The sequence below is a fragment of the Phyllostomus hastatus genome, unplaced genomic scaffold (assembly GCF_019186645.2).
Source record: "Phyllostomus hastatus isolate PE091 unplaced genomic scaffold, TTU_PhHast_1.1 phas_contig_283, whole genome shotgun sequence".
Taxonomy (NCBI): Eukaryota; Metazoa; Chordata; class Mammalia; order Chiroptera; family Phyllostomidae; genus Phyllostomus; species Phyllostomus hastatus.
Window position 1 is genome coordinate 10330685 of NW_025333833.1, and position 19400 is coordinate 10350084.

Consider the following 19400-nt stretch of genomic DNA (forward strand, 5'->3'; position numbering starts at 1 on the left):
GAGCCACTTGGCCAGGGCTGCTCATACATTTTCATTCCATAATATCCCTGAGAGAACCTCCTGCCTCCTCATGTCCCCATAATAGCCACCTCTACAGCAAAAATATACATAAGAAGCAGAAGTTCAGGCTCCCTGAAAGGTCTAAAGGACTCGTAGGGATGGCTCACGTGGGAGGCGGAGCAGCTCGCAGCTCTCTCACCCGCCCCCCTCCCCGCCCCGGACAGCTCCCCCCAGAGAAGCCCCGTGGGCGCTGGTGCTGGTCTTTTGAGAGCCCTCCCTCCACCACAGTGCGGAGGGAAGAAAATGCTAACGCTTCCAGGCCCAGGGCCCAGACTGCTGGCTACTAGAGTGGAGCCCAGCACACGTGCTGCCCCCACTGCTACGAAGAGGTGTGAAAACCAGAGTTTGGAGGCAGAACCAGAGACAGTTCGCAGGTTCACAGCCGTTCTCACAGTTCACAGGGACTCTCGAGCCCCCGCCCGCCTTGCATTTCTTGTCTTCTAAATATGTCAGAGACCGTGAGATGGGCGGGCCCGGGGCATCATGTGGGGCAAGGCCAGGGGCTGTGGCAGTTCCTCCTCAGCCCAGGAGAAGGGGCTCTGGTGAGGGTGGGGCTGGGAGCGGGGAGGGTTGGCGTTGGCATTCCCGCCACGCTCCTCCCTGTGGCCCTGTCGCCTTCAGCAGGGTCCCCCAAGGACGGGGTCGAGGAAAGGAGCTAATAGGAGATGTGGTGGGGTCCGTAGACGGGGCGGCCCGAGGCCTCTGTGTGGTGCTCGGGGGCACCTCCTGGTTTTTCCCGACAGCCTTCGTGTTCCCCTCTGGACAGTGACTCCAGCAGCTCTGCCCTTACTGCGGCCACCCTGTGCCGTGCAGTGACCGGCTCAGTGCCTTTTGAGAGCTTCGGCCATTCCAAGAGTCCTTCTGCGGACAGCCAAGAGAGCAGGCAGTCCTATCAGTGTGCTGCGTGTTCTGGGGAGACAGAGAGAACGGACTTCCTTTTCATCCACTTCCCGCCGTGGAGGTCAGCACCTCGTTTTGTCCCGGCACGACTGTGCAGAGCCTGCTCCTCGCCCCCGCGCCGGGTGTCTCTCCCCTCCCCAAACCCTCCCTCAACCACTGTGGACGACATTACAGAGCATAGCTCCACTCACGCTGTCCCCATGATCCAGAACCATCCATGGTTCTCCATCTCAAGAGAGGAGGAGGCAGAACTGGCTTAGCAGCATTTTGGGGGAAAAGACTCATGTTGGGAGTGTGACGTGGCTGCTGGAAGGGATCGGCCATCTAGGCCTCTCGTAACCAGAGCTTCAGGTCCCAAACGAGATTCAGGCGGGTCCTCCTTTGAAACTCAGTCCTGTTTCAGGACTTTGAAACTCAAGTCCTGTTAAGGATTTGATACACGTTTTTGAAATGGATACTGCCTTTGAAGAGACAGGAAGGACTGGTTCCAGATAAAATGGTCCAGAATAACTGGGGTTTGGCTTGAAGAAAAGTTACAGGGAAATGAGAGGAGATATAAGGACATGAGGCTGGAAAAGAGAACAGTCCCAGCAGCATAGGGTGCTCGTCTCTGAACACTTGACGGACGGCCTTGCGGCTCCAGTAAGAGGGGTTACTTCGTATAAGTCCAAGGTCCAGGATGGCAGCTGCCTATCCCTGCAAGGGTTCAAATAAGATGGGGTGATTTTAGCCCAAGAACACACTATACAGTGGCTGGAAGTTTGGGCTTGATATTTTCCAAGATGATTTCCAAGGCGAAGTTGATCTGGTCACTCTTTTCTGCAACCTAACGTTTACTGCGTCCTTACTATGTGCCGGGTACCTTGCCATAGACCGAATGTTCGTGTCCCACACCCACTGTGGTGAAGCCTGATCCCCAGTGTGATGATATTTGGAGGTGGTCTTTGGAACAGGGTTAGTTCATGGGATTAGGACCCTTAAAAGAAGAGGCCCAGAGCGCTCCTCTGTCGCTTCTGCCATGCGACGAGGACACAGTGAGAAGGCAGTCTATGAACCAGGAAGCGGGCCCTCACCAGACGCCAAATCTGCCTGCGCCTTGGTCTTGGACTTCCCAGTCTCTAGAACTGTGAGGAGCAAATTTCTGTTCTTCCAGCCACCCAGTCAGTGGTGCTTCTGTTACAGCAGCTTGAATGGACTGAGACATACCTCCCTCTGTACTGCTGCTCGGTCCTTCAATCGTATGGGCATACCACCATTTGTTTATTCACCATTTCAGGGACATTTGGATGGTTTCCAGTTTGGGCAATTATGAATGGAACTGTGAAAAAGTAACTGTTCATCAGTGGGTCGTATGACCAGTGTATGTTTAACTCTAAGACGTGTCCCACTGGTTTCCAGAGTGGCTGTATTACTCCGAATGCCCACCAGTAACATAGGAGTTCCTTCCAGTTGCTGCACTGTCTTACCAACATTTGGTCTTGGCAGACTTTTTGTTGCGTTGATTTTGGTTTTGGCCTTCTGATAAGTGTGTAGTAACAGCTATTGTGGCCTTGATTTGTATTTCCCTACTGATTGAATACGGTGTGTCTTTTCATGGGCTTACTTGCTATCCACGTCTCTCTTGGGTGAAGTGTCTGTTCACTTCTTTCCACCATTTTTTAGTTGGGTTGTCTGATCTCTTACTAGATACTTGTGGGTGATTTTAAAATGTTTTGCTCTTATAAAACCAGTGAACAACATTGCATGCAAAGCTTTGCCCTCGTTTTGGAGTACGCACTTCAACTAATTCCTAAAACGACTGCATCACAGAGAGTGAACATCTTCAGCGTCCTCGTGTTCACATTGTCCAGCAGCTTTTCAAAGTGGCATGACAATTTCCTGTCCTAGTGGTGGCAGTTCGATAAGCTGAAGAGGCTATTGTGTAGTTTTAATTGGAATTTCTTTGACTACAGTGCTGTGGACCTTTTACATGCAATCATTAAACATTCTGCGTTTCTTTTGTGAGTTGTTGATTAGCCTCGCCTCTTTCGATGCTGGATTGGCACAGACATTAGCCATGGTTGAAGCTATACGGGGTCAGTTATTAGAGTGTGTGAGGCTCAGTGCCAGGAACAGTGGTTTACAGTATTTTCATAAAATATTAACCTGGTTTCTCTCATGCTCAGAGGCCATGAGCTCATTTGCATAGCTGGCAAGGTAAAAATAACTTCAGAGCTGCAAAGAAAGATCACTGCCATCAAGTTGAACTGGACCCCGGGTGCCAGCCCTTCTCCAAGGGCAGCCGTCCCTTCGTCTAGACTCTGGTATTAATAAACGCACGCCATTGTTCCTTATGAATAAAGAAAAAGGTGCTCTTCTAAATTCCTTTCGGAGAAGATGCCCACACCGCTCAGCTCTTCTGCGGGGAGGGGAACCTCTCGACTCCTCTGGCAACTCAGCGTTTTCTTTATTCACGGTGAGAGTAGAATGAAAACCACTTACTTTGTTCCTGCTTACACATCTCTGTCCAATAGATTTGGGTAACAATTAAAGAGTTCCTGTATATAGGCACGGTTCTCTTTAATTATTAAAATGGCTGGTATTTCATTGTATGCCAAATAGGTGGTATGGGATGCGGTAGGACGCAGAAGCACTAGAATGAATTTTGGTTTAATGGCTCTAAAAAGTAAAAAGCATTTTGTTTTCTCTGAGAAACGGCCCCAGATCATCCGGGCACTCCGGAGGCAGTTGGTATTTTCGAGTGACTTTATGGCCGCTGCTCCGAAATGCTCTGTAATTGGAGGTTTGTCTTCTGTGCGAGTGTGGGGAGTTATCGGGGCATTTTTTTTAATACCTGTCATCCCAGAAGACAGATGTCATGTGTCTGCCACACAAATCAGCCTCTCAGACGTTGTAGGCAGAACTAGCACAACGGAACAATGGACAGATCTACTTTTTCTAGAATTTATGGATCCCTGATTTGTCTGAAAGAGGCATTGATTTGAGAAGGTTTTATAAACTCAAATAGGTGCTTTCAGCCAGATATTTCCCAGACATTTGTTTTTCAGAAGCTTCCTATCCCAACACACATGAGAAGGCGGAGTTTTATTTTTAGGGTTTGTTCCCTCTTGCTTTGAAGCATCCCCCTTCAGGACCCCTTTGTCCGCTGTTAACCGGCACACGTCGGCATTCGATGTCCTGAGAAGAGGGTCCTGGCTCTCTCCAGGGTCCTGCATGCATGCAATTTTTCAGTCTTTCTGAAGCCAAAGAGAGAGAGCAACGTTCCAGTATCTTAGCCACTTGCTAAGGTGACATCAAGAAAAGAGCTTCCCTGGCCAGTGTGGCTCAGTTGATTCGAGCATTTTCCCATAACCAAAAGGTTGCAGGTTCGATTCCTGGTCAGGGCACAACCCTAGGTTACAGGTTCAGTCCCTAGTCTGGGGTGCACACGATACCTGGCCTGGGCACTATGATCAATGCTTCTCTCTCTCATTGATGTTTCTCTGTCTCCCTTCTTTTCTCTGTCTAAAAGCAATGAAAAAATGTCCACAGGTAAGGATTAAAGAAAAAAAAAGCTTGCACATTCTCTAATTGGTATATTGGCTCCATGCCAGGGGCATGGTTCTGAGCTGTTCGTTGTTTTTCATGTATCTTATTTCACTTTTGTCTGGCCGTGCCAGTTGTATGAATTGCCGCTTTGGTTTCCTATCCAGATGGTATTGTCTGGACAGAATAGGTGAGGGAACTGTGATGAGTGACCGTAACTGAACTTGGACTGCTTTCAGCAAAGAGGGGCTTTTCAAGGAAGGGGTGTCTCACGGAACCACCAGGTTGCGGAAATGTCAGGAAGTCAGCAGGCTTCAGGAACTGCAGGATCAGGGTGCTGGCTCCAGCAGAATTCCTTCCTTCTTTCATTGTCCTTGCCTCCACAGGGCCAGCCAGCTTCCTCCTCCTCTCTCCTGGGAGCCAGTGTTACTGTGTGAGACAAACTCGGTTGGTGACGGCCCCTGAAGCCCTCCGTGTCATGGCCTCCACTGCTTCCAAAGCAGCCAGCCAAACTCAGTCCAAACAGCAACTCGCCTGCCCCTGAAGCTGCTCCCTGGCCGCGGGAGACTGCTGCCTTGTGAAAAGGATGGTGGGGGTGGAGCATGGTGGTCAGAGGAGAGGAGAACCCAAGCAGTACACACCCTAGGTGGCCACTGCGCGTGGGCAGTGTCGGACCTACAGCCGGTCTCTGATCCGGTACTGGAGTTCACCAGCGCCGCCTCCTCATGAGGCCTGAATTAGCAGCTTGGCCCCCGCGTGGGCGACGAGCTGGTTCTGTGCCGGCCTCCATCTCTGGGCTCCATCCCTGACTCGCCTTCTCACAAATGCTCGTTCCCGGTCTTGAGCGAGGCCTGGGGAGAGAGAGTGTGTGGGTGGTAGATTAACAGAAATCCCTCACCACTAGTTGCAAAACAACTCAAAGAACACGTATTTGTGTTGGCGAGTTCTTATAACGTGGGATTTCCCTCTGCAGCAATTCTCCGTCCCGGCCAGCTCTCTGAAGCACCGTGTCGGTCACCTTCTTATGAGGCTGCGACCACAGGCCACCATAACGCTCTGCAGAGAGGCGGCTCTGGCCGTGTTGGAGAAGGCATTTGTCGGCTATATGTGCCTTTGGGACCTATTTCCAGCCATTAGCCATTATCTTTTGTAGCTACAGAGAGCACTTCAAATTTGGAATCTAAATTTCTGGATTTGAGTCTCAGCTTGACCATTTACTCTCTCAGTGACCTTGGGCCAGCCGGCTTCTCTCTCTGAGCTTGAATTCTCAAGCTTCTGTGACGGGGGATAATGGCTTCTCTCTAATGGAACAGGGCTCTGGAAACCCTGAGACAACAATGAGGTTCTTCTCATTATCATCACCATCATCATCGTTGTTGTCATCATCATCATCATTGTCAAGTCCTGGACCTGAATGACAGTGGTAGACTTTCCACCCATCACTTGGCATTTCTCTTTGCTGCGCCTGAGTGATAATCAGGGACTTCCTTGTGAAAAAAAAGAAAGACGCCCCAGGACCATTGGTAGAACCTCGACTTTTATTCCCGTTACACTGAGGTTCAGCAAATAAAACTCTCCCCTGTATGTTTCCTGTTCCCGATCTCACATGATTTGGGGAAACCTTTCTTTTGAATTAAGGCTTTCTTTGGAGACACGTTGGAGTTAAGCTTCATGCAGCCTCAAATGATATTTAAAGAAGAAGATAGAAAAGCATTTTCATTATTGCTGGCTGTCCCTCAAAACTGTGACTCGTGGCTGCGGGTCATCCTGGCAACCTCCTCATTTCTGCCTGAGTGGGCTGTGTGTATTTCTCCCAGAGCAGGTAGGGACTAGGTGTGAGACATGGGCTTTGCGTTTAATCAGTCTGTTGCTCAGTTTGAAGGATTTACTATATGGGAGTCTCTCCTGCAGTAGTGGTTCTCAACCAGGGGTGCCACCCAGAGGACCTTTGACAATATCTAGAGACATTTGTTGTTGTCATAACCTGGGGAGGGGGCTTGGAGGAGGGGTTCCTACTGGCATCTAGTGGGTAGAGGCCAGGGGTACTGCCAGATATCCTACAGTACACCTGCAACCAAGGTCAGGTCTCAGAAGACCATTCCAACCTCCGCCCCTTGGTGTGGCGTGGTCTGATCGCTGAACCTCCTTTGGTGGGAGAGGAAAGGGGATTTTTAGGCCACGATTTTTTCTGTTCCTCAAAAGGCATATTTTGAGACCACTTCATATGCACTAAGATTCTCATGAAACTTAAATAGAAACCCAATTTTAAATTCCAGAAAAGGTTGCCTTGCCTTTATACAGAGCCACTTACTCCCTCCTGGCAAGGGTGCACATCTTCCTGCTTGGAGACGGACAGCTTGGCCTACCCCGCTCCCAGTCTTGTGAGAAATAGTAGGGCTTCCTGGCCCATTGATTTATTGATTGATTGATTGATTGATGGTTACCGAAGAGGTGGGGGTGGGGGGGTATATGAATAAAAATATAGTGGCAGGATGCTTTGGCCAGGTGGCTCAGTTGTTTGAAGCATTGTCTCATACACCCAAAGGTTGTGGGTTCGAATCTTAGTCAGGAAACATACCTAGGTTGTGGGTTTGATCCCCGGTCGGGGCGTGTACAGAGGCAACCAGTCCATGTTTCTCTCTCACATTGATGTTTCTTTCTTTCTCTCTCTCTCTCTCTTCCTCCCTCCCTTCCTTTCCCTCTAAAACCAACAGCTTGTATATCCTTGGGTGAGGATTAAAAAAAACTACTTGGGTGAGGGACAAAAAAAGAGAGAAAAATAGGTAATTTTAAAACCCTATTGAATATTGACTTCAACCCAATCTAAGATAATTTGCCATAGTCATGAAAATATTTAACTTGTTGTTTGGGGGCTTAGAAGAAAGTCCATGGTCCACTTTGGCCATAAGCTAGCTTAGACACAAGCCCAGTACACACACACACACACCCAAAAACCAGAAACAGCTGTCTCCTGAGGGCTGTGGAGTTGGTGTGTGTGATCCCTTTAAGACAGCCTGCTGTAGAGGAGGACAAGACACCGTCACTATTTCAGGTACCACAGGCGGCTCAGGCTGTCTCCTAGAATATGTCTGTAGTTCTTGGAAAAGGGCAAAATCTTCCAAGGCGAACTGTTCCATCATTCTGGGAAAGCACAAGGAAGTCACACGGTGCTATTAAGGCAGCTGTTCAGGCTGGTGCACTCCTTCGTCTTCAGAGTCTCCTGAGGGAGCACGACACCAGTATACTGCCTGGTCTCTATAGCTGGGTTTTCCAAACTGTGGGTCAGTGCCATTAGAGAGTCATGAAACCCATTTAGTTGGTTGCAGCCAGCATTAAAAAATAAAACAGATCTTTAAAATATAGCATTATGTAATTATATACGTATATGAACTCTGGCTTGTGGTGTGAAATACACTTCCTATTGTAGTCTATGGTCAAAAAGTATTTGAGCCCTGGATGGTGTGGCTAGTGGATTGAACGGCAGGAGACCCACAGAGGAGACCCTCTGTGACCCAGAGGGTTGAGGGTTTGATTCCCAGTCAGTGCACATGCCTGGATTGTGGGCCAGGTCCCCAGTAGGGGGCGTGCGAGAGGTAACCACACATTAGGTTTCTCTCCCTCTCTTTCTCCCTCCCTTCCTCTTTGTTTATAAATAAATAAAAAATCTTTTAAAAAAGTATTTGAAAATTATTTCTTACATCACCTCTCTTCTGAGGGCAGTGTCTCCATTTTACAAATTAAAAAACTATAGCTCAGAGAGTCCCTTGCACGAGGCCAGACAGCTCATGTGACAAATGGAGCTGGTATCTGAAACCAGCCAATGAGAGTGTGCGCTTACCTGCTTTCTCAGAATCCTAGTTCAGGTCTCTTAGGACTGTAGACCGTTTCCACAGACAGGTAGATAGAATGTCCCCTGGTTCCAGGAGTCTGGATCATATTACTCAGGCAGGGGAGAGAAGGCAAGGGGGGCGGTGGGCAGGCAAGAAGGAAGCTGGAGAGTAAGAGATGAATCTAAGACGTGGGTTAAAGGAAGGACACGACAGACTTTGGTGCCTCACTGAAGCCGAGATCGTGAACGATGTGCAGGAACCAGCCATCTGTTGGACATGGTTACGTGGACACAGCCACTCACTTATGTGCACATTCCATGGAAGTGTTTACCTGACTCAACTCTGCTGGAAATCCAGCTTGAAGTAGATGCCCTTCTGCCTCCTCTCAGTCTCCTCATAACATGGGCCGGTTAACACCTCACACTCTTTGTTGGTGTTAATCATCCTTTTCCCACAGACGGGAACAACTTGCCTTTTGAATGCCAAGGAGGCTCTCCCGTGGGATGCACAGGGGCGGAGACACACGGTCGTCCTGGAGCCCAGGAGGGAATCCTGGGCCTGATGTCAGCGGAGCCCGGCCTGCGGTTCTTCTCAGAAGAGCACTGGCCTTTGCGACAGCGTGGATGGAGCTGGAAAGCATCATCCTAAGTGAAATAAGCCAGGCGATAAAAGACAAGTACCATATGATCTCACCTTGAACAGGAGCCTAATCAACAAAACAGACAAGCAAAATACAACCAAAGACACTGAAAGAGAGAACAGGCTGACAGTGACCAGAGGGGAGAGGGGAGGGAAATTCAGGGGAGAAGGGGAAGGGTTTACAGGAACAAGTATCAAGGACACGTGGACAAAAACTAGGGGGGGTGGAAATGGGAGGGAGGTGGGGAGGGCTGGGGGGTGGGCTGGGATGGGAGTAAAAGGCAGAAAACTGTATGTGAACAACAATTAAAATAAAATTAAAAAATAGAATAAAATAAAATAAAAAAGAACTGGCCCCCGTGTTCAGGGCTGGGGTAACCACGAGAGGGAAGCTGTTTACCTGGTCGTTTCTGCTCATCACAAGCGTAGCTGCCAGGTTTGGCGAATAAAAACACAAGATGTCAGGTTCCATTTGAATTTCAGATAAACAATGGGTCATTTTAGTGTAATGTTTGTGCAGTGCTTCGGGGTATTTGTAGCCACGGAAGCGTCCAATGAGGTGTGCCTGTGGAGGAGAGGACTGCTAGACCCGGCTGGACAAGGCGGCTGAGGCAGAACCCCAAGGTCAAAAGGACGGCAGGTGGAAGGATTCTGTGGGAGACCGTCTTGGGGAGAGACCCTTTGATTGCAGTTGTCTGGAGCCTCACGTCCATCGTCCTCCCTGCCGTGTCACTACAGCGAGGGTCACACCACACCCTCAGGATCCCGTCGGCCTCCCTCCTCTCACCTGCTGACAGCGGGAAGCAGGAACCTCCGAGGTGGGGCCGCGCCAGGCCATCGTCAGGAAGCTGCTTCGGAACACTCACAGTGCGGGAGCACCGCGCCCATGCTGGTGGTGGTTACAGGTTCCTGCTTGTTCTCCGACTGCCCTCGGCTTTGGGGGTGAGGTCGTCATTAGGCACCCACCCCTCTGTGTGCAGAGCTCTCCAGCAGGCTCTGTGCTCACGGTGACAAAAGAAATGGAAAACGCAGCCTTGGAGCCCGAAGAGCGCACAAGCACGTGCCTCTCGGGAGGGCAGAGAGCTCAGGCTTTTATTATTAACTCCGAGTTGGGGTGTCCTTGGTGGCCTCACCCTGATTTCGTGCGGCGTGTGTGTCCTCCAGGGTGCATATGTAGATAGTGCTGCAGTCGTCACCTGAGGTGTGCAGGGGGCCCCCCGCCCTGCTGGTCTTGAGGGTTGATTAGTGGCCTGTCTGTGGGAGATCATGGCGTGCAGCCTTGGAATGAAGGGAACCAAGTTCATGGCTTCCTTGGGGACCAAACAGTGTGGCCTTGGTGTTGTTTTAGAAACACACTGGACCGAGGAATGGGGAAGCCACTGGGCGCCGAGAGGACATCGCGTGGCATCGTGGCAGAGCCGGGGTGGGGGTGGGGATTGGCTTTGGTGTCACGAGAGAACTGACGTTAACTCCTGCCCTTGCTGTTTGTAAGCAGCTTCTTTTTTTTTTTTTCCTGAGCCTCAGTCTCCTCTCCCATGAATGGAGGCAATAGTAATAGAGGACATTTTTGAGGATTTCATGAGGTGGCGTATTTGAAAATGCTGGCAGATAGCACTGTGTGTGTCACCGCGCTGTTTCCCGTGCTCATAGGACTCTGTAACTCCGTAGTGGCACTGTCCATGGTGAGGGACAATTATGTCATTGCTGTGTCTGTCTACCTCCAGTTCTGTTCACTTCCCCCGTGCCTCCCGCCCCAGGCCTGCTGCCTCCGCGGCCCAGAGCTGTCCGGGGCTGGATACTCTTCAGTACTTGGGTTTCTCCAGGAGGCAAGCCTTTCCATTCCGAGCGTTCCTCCCGCCCTCTCTCCTTCTCTGACTCTCCTGCTGAAATGAGCAGACTCCCTCCTGTGGGTCTGCTTGAGAGCAGCGGCCTCAGGACGATATTGAACCATCTTCCTTAGACTCTAAACGCTCAAGGACAGATTTCAGTCCACTCCTGCATGATCAAACGGACGTGTGTTTGGGTGGCATCTCAACTGTGCTGCCTGTTCTTTTCAGTTGGTGGGTTCTAGGATTTCTGTGGTATTTTTGTACATTTATTACTATCATCAGTGAGGTTTGGTCGCTCGGGGATCCCTCGAGAGCCTCTTACTGGCCGGGCCGAGGGCTGGGGAGGGGGACGTAAAGGTGAGGAAGGCGGAATCTCCACTTGCGGTGTTCCAGGTCTCGTGGGGGAGGCAGATGAGGAAACAGAGAATCTCTCTGTCAGTTAGTAAGGACCCCGATGGTGCTGATCTCTATTCTCTTCAGTTTTTTTTCTTACTTATCAGGAATTATATCATTCCCCTCCCTCATTTCGCTCTTTGGCCTCGGAAGGTGGAGTCAAAGGTCGCGTCAGACTGCTCCCAGGTCCCCCCTTTTCAGACGAGGGCAAGGAGGTTTGGGGTGGGAGCGGTGGGGCAGCTTGGGCGGCTTGTCTTGCCCCTGAGATTCTTCCTGTAGCAGAGTGGGATTTGTTTCTGGTTCTTATTTTGAGATTGGATTAGCATAGAACTACAGAACTGTAAAGTTCAAGGAACTATTAGTCCTTGCATGTATTCTTCAACCCAAGTAGGAATCCTCTTAACTTTGTAATAGGTAGTTCTACACTCTGTTCTTGAGTGCTTGCAATGTCAGGAACTGTACCGCCACATACAGGGGTCTGCTTCGGTGCCGGACGGCTGCCCTGTTTCACAGTCACTGTTTGTGGTGACCACGTCCCGAGTCTGTGCACTTTGTGGCTGCCGACTCTCGTCGGCTTCCTGGAGTCACGTGGCGTGAGCCTTTCATTCACGTTCTCTTTCAAGTAGCGAAGGCACTTCAAGTATCTCCTTCAGGACTTGAAATGTTTCAGAGGGGTTTTACCCCAAAACAGTGAAGTATTTTTGGCACCCCTTTGACTGTATAGATAACTCAGTTTTCCAAATGACTCATTCCTCAACAGTTGCAGATGGCTGGAATTGTCCTGCAGTGGTTCTGAGGGAGAACGGGGAACTTTCCCACAGAGAAGACTAAAATTAGACAAACTTGCAAAAACAGTTTTGTTAATGTTTGTGTTAGGTGTGATGGCTACTTTGCATATTGTCATTTACAGATCACGGTTGATGTTGAATGCTATGTCATTTTATTTTTGTACCTGGGCCTCAGCCCCCCCCACCGCTCCTTTCTGCAGGTGAGGTCGTGAGGCTCACAGAAGTTGAGCGGCTTGCCTCAAGTCACCCGCTCTCGAGGGCACGAGTTGGGACTTACACCTGGTTCTTTGGACTCCTGGCTTTTCTCTGTGCCTTTCTCTAGCACTTAAGTGTCCATCTCTCCAAAGTATCTGCAGTATCAAGGGATTATACGAAATAAGTTGGCTCCTCAACACAAGGAACTTGGTGTTCACAATCTAATAGAATTATTGTAGATTTTTGTTTTTTGTATGTGTTGTGTTTCTGGAGACGGCTGTGGAAGGTGGTAAAATGAAGCAAAGAAACCAAATGCAGGCCACAGTGATTTTGGACAATTGTAAAAATCCTATATGGGGACCAGTAAGATGATTCCCTAATTATAAGCATCCATGTGATTGATTTGTCTGGTAAAAATTCTAAGTGTCAAGGTGGAAAAGAGTGAGTTCCTCCTTTATCACAGTCAATCCAGAGAAATTCTCTGAAGGAGATAGGAGACGGGAACCTAAGAAAATTTTTAAATAAAAAGTGTGAGGGGGGTTGCCCTGACTGGTGTGGCTCAGTTGGTTGGGCATTGTCCTGCACAGAGAAAGGTCACTGGTTCGATACCCACTCAGGGCACATGTCTGGGTTACGGGTTCAGTCCCCAATCAGGGTGCGTGTGAGAGACAACCAGTTGATGTTTCTCTCTCACATCAACATTCCTCTCCCTTTCTCCCTCCTCCTCCTTTCTCTAAAAATAAATAAATAAACTATTTTTTTAATGTGAGGGCTTTGGTGGTTTGGAAAGAGGGGAGAGAGGTTTGCAAGGAGCAGAGTGGAGTGTAGGGAACAGGAATGAGGCGGATGCTGGAGGCCTTGCGTTTTGCTCAGGATTTGGAACTAGGATTCTGCTATGAGGACCCACTTTGCTTCTTTGCAAAGCGAAGTCCGTGTGGCTGCATTGAGTTCCACTTGGAACCACAGCTGATTGGCCCCAGCTCAGGTGTGCCCACCTGCAACAGGCATCAGCTAGGCGTGCTTTCCAGGCGGATGCTTCTTCAACCCAACTTCCCCATGGGACGGGGGGGAAAGCCCGACCCGGGTAACCTTGACCCTCTGTGTCTCCATCTGCAGCATCCTGGCTACGGCGGGAACCCACTTCAACACACACGTGGACCTGAGGACCCTGCGGGCCGTGCGTGTCCTGAGGCCCCTGAAGCTCGTGTCCGGGATACCCAGTGAGCACCGCCTTTCTTCTTCCTACTCTGCCAGTAATAGCCGCCGCGATACGTCCTCGGCCGGGTCCGGGTCTCAGAGCATTGGGGGGACACAGAAACAGGCCCTCCTGGGAGTGAGCCCCAGTGGTGATAAATAGTGTGGATGCAGCAACCTGACAGGACATTTCATTTTTTAATTTAGCAGGGTTTTTTTTTCAGATTTAAAAGATAATAAAAGAGCTTTATAGAAACTTTGGAAAATACAAAACATGAGACGATATCCTATCAGAAATAACTTTTAACATTTCAGTGTACTTTCCTGTACATTTTTAAATATAATTGTGATCATATTGTATATATAGTTTTAGATCCTGCCGTAAGTATTCGTTTTTTCTGACATTCTGAAATTCTTCAGAAATAGCCTTGGCTGGTATAGTTCAGTGGATTGAGCGCTGGCCTGTGAACCAAAGGTTTGCGGGTTCAAGTCCCAGACAGGACACATGCCTGGGTTGTGGGCCAGGTCCCCAGTAGGGGGCACTTGAGAGGCAACCACACACTGATGTTCCTCCCCCGTCTTTCTCCTTTCCTCCCCCTCTATCTAAACATAAATAAAATCTTTAAAAAAATTTTTTTCAGGAATATAATTTTACAATCTGTATCATAGTACATTATATAGGTCATGACTTATTTAACCACTGCTGTGTTGCTGGATATTTAGGTTATTTCTAGTTTTTTTTCCCCTCCAACTAAAAATAATGCTGCAGTAAACATCTTTTTACTTAAGTCTTATTCACATCTCTGATTATTTTCTTAGGCTAGAATCCTAGAAGTACAACTTCTGGGTCAGAGGATGTGGTATTTTGAGAACAGTGGCTGCACTAAATCCTCTCTCACAGCAGCGGCTGGAAGAGCCGGGCCTGAGGCAGGATGATGGGGAAGATAAACTTGTCCTTGCTCTCACAGGTCTTAGCGCTGGGCAGGGCTGGGACCGAGTCCCTTTAGGAAACAGGTGCGTTGGAACAAGTTTAGCCCCTAAGAGGAACCGGGAGGACCACACGGGTGAAACAGATAAGGAAGGGCCACAGGCCTGTGAGAGCCCAGGGTGAGGAGCAGGAGGGGGCTGATCCCCCGGGGAAGCAGGGGTGGTGGCCTGGGTGGACTTGTCCTGCTGTCGCTTTGCGAACTGTCGTGATCATTTCAGGGCCAGTGGGCCTTTTCCCTCCATGGCGTCCCCGCCCTCCTCCTCCTCGCGGGGGAGGGGAAGGGGCACCTGCTCTGTGGGACGGGGCTAACTGGGGCTCCGTGTGTCCTCCCGCTCCCTCCCAGGCCTGCAGATCGTGCTGAAGTCCATCATGAAGGCCATGGTGCCCCTCCTGCAGATCGGCCTCCTGCTCTTCTTCGCCATCCTGATGTTCGCCATCATCGGCCTGGAGTTCTACAGCGGGAAGCTGCACCGCGCATGCTTCACGAACAATTCAGGTGAGCTCGCCGGCGTCTGGCCCCTGCCGCTGCTCCCCGAGGTGGTCGGGGCCATTTCCGGGCGCTCCTTAGAGAGGGCTTGGAAAGGTGTGTCTTAGCCCAGCCCTGGGAATAGGACCAGAAACTTCCGAGTCAGCAGCCTTGTGAGGCCCACCCGGCCTAGACAAAACCCCCGTGGGACTCTGATATTGCAAAGCTGACAATCTCCTCGGGTTGCAGTTGGCAGATTTCAAACAGGAGGTCTGGGCTCCCCCGCCCCACAGTAGAAATGCTAGCAGAATGCCTGTCAGAAACCACCCGTCCAAGGGAAGACCCTCGTACAGTGGCCTCATTGGCCCACAGGCCTGTGAGACCTCAGAGTCTGAGTCGGACTCGGTCGCTTCATATTCATGAAGACGTTTTTCCCTCCACGGTCCCTCTCACGACCTTCCTCCCTCCCTGCTGTGACCCCCACACCATGTGGAGGAACTGAGGCAGTGCTGAGCTTGGCTGGCAGGGTGCTGGGGAGACCGGGCGGTGCACAGACCCCAGAAGCTCACTGCTTCGTGTCTCATTGTCCTTTGCAAGTTGAGTGGAGGGTCCTGGGAGGAAAGGGGATGGGAGGAGAGGTTGAAGAAGCCAAATTAGGCACCATCTTTTTTTTTTTAATGGAAAGGATCTTTGAAGGGCACCTTTCACCTTAGATTTTTATATTTTTTACTTTTGTCTTTTATTTAAGACCATGAATTTAGACCAGAAAAAAAAAAACAGAGAGAGTTAAGACTCAGCCAAGGGATTGTAGTTGATGGTTGTCCCCGAGAGACCCAGAAAGAACTCAGGGTCTGTGCTGCAGCGTGAGGTTTAGAACATCCGTGGGACGCTGCCTCCGCCTCACACCTTTCTGTGTGACCCAGTCCCGTGAATGTCTGGTGCACAGGTGAGGGTGGAGCCCGTGGCCCGCGGGAAGTCGGGGCCGTGTGGAGGAGCGGCTCCACTTCCCGGGGAGGCTGGGAAACACCGAGTGGAACACACGGTGTGCGAGGTGGGAGGTGTAGCGCGGCCAGAGACGGGAGGGAGCCCAAGGCAACGAAGGACGCATCCTTCTGTGGGAAATAGGATTGCACGCTCATGGTTTCCGCTCGTGGCTTCCGGGGTCATCTCCAGCTCGTGCTGAGCACCGTGTGGCTTATCCCCCACCCTCCGCATGTGCGTGCAGGTATTCTGGAAGGATTCGACCCCCCTCACCCGTGTGGCGTGCAGGGCTGTCCTGCTGGCTACGAATGCAGGGACTGGATCGGCCCCAACGACGGGATCACCCAGTTCGATAACATCCTTTTCGCCGTGCTGACTGTCTTCCAGTGCATCACCATGGAAGGGTGGACCACCGTGCTGTACAATGTGAGTGGGGCTGGCGAGGAGTGGGAGTGGGAGGGTGGAGATGTGGCTTCCGGCACTGTTGGGGCTGGTTAGCATGGGGGAAGGGAGGGCTGGGGATGTGCGCATGTGGGCATGTGTGTGTGCACGAGTGTGCGCGTGTGTGTACTCAGCTGTGGGAAATCTTAGCCTCCGTTGTCTGGCCTCTTGCTAAATGGAAGTACGCAGGTTCTTAATACAGGAAATTATACCCCAGGTTGGATGGGTGAACAGCTAGTGCAATCAGACCAGCCCAGCAGTTACAGTGTGTGCTCTGTGACGGGTCTGACGTGGTGGTGGGATTCAGTGAGGGGTGCCAAGGGGTACATACTTCTTGGTTACCGTCTTCCAAGAGCTTACCACTGGTCTGGGGAGATAGTACAGTAGTTCTCAGCCCTGGCTGCGCCTTAGAATCAGCTGGGAGCCTTACAAATTTACACCTCCTGGGCTCCACTCCAGACACATTAAGTAGGAATAGCTAGAGGTAAAGGCCTGTCATTGATTTTTTTTCCCTAAAGCTTCCTAGCTGGTTCTAATATTCAGCCACTGTCAAGAACTACTGCATTATAGGCACGTAAGAAAGATGTTGAATTGTAAGACTCACTGGGGAAGCCCATGGAAATTCAGATTCCCAGGCCCGTTTCTATGCAGGGTTTGCTTTTGTGTTGCTTTGAAGAGTCGGTGGGCTTTTTACAAGGGCCCCTCATGATTCATATGATCAGACATGTTTGCAGGGTTCTGAGTTGGCACCCAAGACAAAATTGTTTGGCTGCCAGTCAGGGACATTAGGGGCTTCTTGCAGGGGGACAGAAGTCAGACGGGGGACAGAAGTCAGACAGGTGACTGCTGAAGTCTCTTCTGCCTCCCAGAGTCCGGTTTTCACAAGTGACGAAGGGCATGGAGCAGTAAGCCAGGGTCAGGAGGGGTGTGACTGGATGTGTAAGGAGCCCAGGTGGGCAAAGCCATTTGGGCAGGCTGCTTCTGTAAGTGGGTGCTTACCAAGGTCTCTACCCTCCTGTGCATCCGGCCAGCCCAGCCCAGGCAGATACCTGCAGAACAATCATTTCTCTTACCCGCAGTCCCACCGCTGGTCCTTTCCCCAAGGTGTCCTCTCTGTTCTTTTACCCTAATGCCCTCTGCATGAAACGTTTTGGGTGGGGCACAGTGTGGCTGATGAAAAGGCCCCTGTAGAAGGAGCTCTGGACATAATCTGTACTGGAAGGAAAGGCAGTGTTATGTCTTAGCAGACACTCAGCCAGGTTGTAATGCCCGAGGAGCCAGGCTTTGCGTGAAGCCTGGATCAGTAGGTGCTTCGTAAATGTCTGTTCCTGACCAGGATTCGTCCCCATGCGGGCGGAGGCAGGCAGGGTGGAGCTTGCTGGGAAGAGCCACAGGCTGTTAGGCCTCTAGCGCTCTCGAGGGCCGTGAAGAAGTCCCCAGGAGCAGCAAGCCCGGGGCTCACGTGTGACCTAGGAAAACCTGGAGGGCCCTCTGGGATTCTCACCTGTTGTGGTGAGGGGGCTGGGCAGAGGGCAGGAAGGCAAGATCGAGGAGTGCAGTCACTCCTCGCTGGAAATGTGCAGGATGTCGCGAGGCCCCGTCACTCAGCTTGACCAGGTGCCTCTGGCGGTCCCGGCACTGACCTGCAGTGGCGGGTGTCATTCGTAGGGCTCTGGGAGCAATGTGTTTCAATTATATGTGTAGACGCGCCTAAATGATGTGATAAATGCATTGGAAGCCTGAAAGGAGAAGTGTTGCTTTTGAAGGGATAGGTATGGTCTGTCGGTCCTCCAGAGCCAAGGCCCCGATGGCACTGGGACAGGCAGAGCACAGCTGAAGAGTCACTCATCACTTGTATTAGTTCCTTTGTTCATTCACTCAACATAGTTTAAGTGAGCATCTATGATATCTCAAGCACTGTGCTAGGCATTAGGGAAATGGAGAAAAAGAGTACTGGGACCCTGCTGTCGTGGTACTCTCTTCAGATTCCCATCTCTCCCCAGTTATCTGTCCAACATGTATATGGCGGTCACACAAAGGGACAGGGACCCTGCTCCCCTCTCTAGGCCTGCGCCACCGAGGAAGCAGGGAGGAGAAGAGGTTGAGCTGCAGATCTTCTGAAACCTCTCGGTATGGGGGCTCCCAGCCAGCCCATCGACCATTAAACTTCATTTTACTGAACGCCTCCTGCTACCCCTGGGACCGGATCCAGGGCTGAGGGAGCTAGTTGAGCTGTGGGCTGGTTACCAATAAGTAGCCAGCTGTTCGTGGGCCGAATGACCTCATGTCCACTGTGACATGACATCACCTTCCAAAGCGTTGGCTCTAGGGGCCGGGTGTGGAGCTGGGAGCCCACAGGCAGAGGCGCTCGTCAGAGGGAGGTGGGTGACTCCGCCTGGATTCGAAAGAAGTTGGGTGGACAAGGCACCCTGTGGTCAGCCAGTGGAACAAGGCCCAGGTCTGGGCCCCCCGGCGGGGGGGAGGGAGACAGAGAGGGAGCAGGGAACTGGGGTGGGAGGTGGGACCCAGGCAGTGCCCTCTTACGGGAGCTGGACGCACATTCCGGAGGGAGGGGCGTCTGCCCCTGGGGGAGCAGGCCCAGCCCACTGGCCTCCCCACAGTGTGGGGTGCAGGGCTGGCCATCCACAGAGAAGCCCCGTCGTACAAGCTTTGCGTTTACCCCAATTCAGCCATTCTGCCTGGACAGGGCCGAGGGTCGGGGATGGGGGCAGCAAATGCCTCCGACAGGACAGCCTGCTCTGCCTGCGAGGCTTTTTGGAGGGCTCCGTCCGCCGGAAGTGCGAGGTGGGGACGCCTGGGATCGCGACTGAAAATGGCAGGTTCCGGCCGTTCATGGCAACACCACCTGAGAATTTGTCGTCTTTTCATTTTAACTCAGAACTTTGTAATGGCAAAATATTGCATATATATTAGAACTGGTTGCACGCCATGGAATGAAAAATGAACAACCCGTCAGCTTAGTGTTGTTATAAACACACATGCATATGTGTTTGTTTCTATGTACAGAGAAAGCGCTCACTGGGCGTTATCACCGCCACCACCATGTAAAATACAGAAGGAACCGTGGTGCTCTCCCTTTCTGCCGCCCATTCTGGGCAGGCCCAGTTCGCCCAGCTGCTGTGCTTCCTCACAGAGGCCCCGTGGAAAAGG

The 19400-nt window shown here is 51.2% G+C and overlaps 1 protein-coding gene across 1 annotated transcript in view; it reads left to right on the forward strand.

The window, feature by feature from the left end:
* CACNA1E (calcium voltage-gated channel subunit alpha1 E) overlaps positions 1–19400 on the forward strand; it is a 365845-nt gene that overhangs the window by 162226 nt on the left and 184219 nt on the right. The window contains exons 7-9 of the mRNA XM_045838379.1: positions 13276–13379; positions 14685–14837; positions 16033–16214. Coding sequence (XP_045694335.1) covers positions 13276–13379; positions 14685–14837; positions 16033–16214 — 439 coding nt within the window. The remainder of the gene's footprint in view (positions 1–13275; positions 13380–14684; positions 14838–16032; positions 16215–19400) is intronic.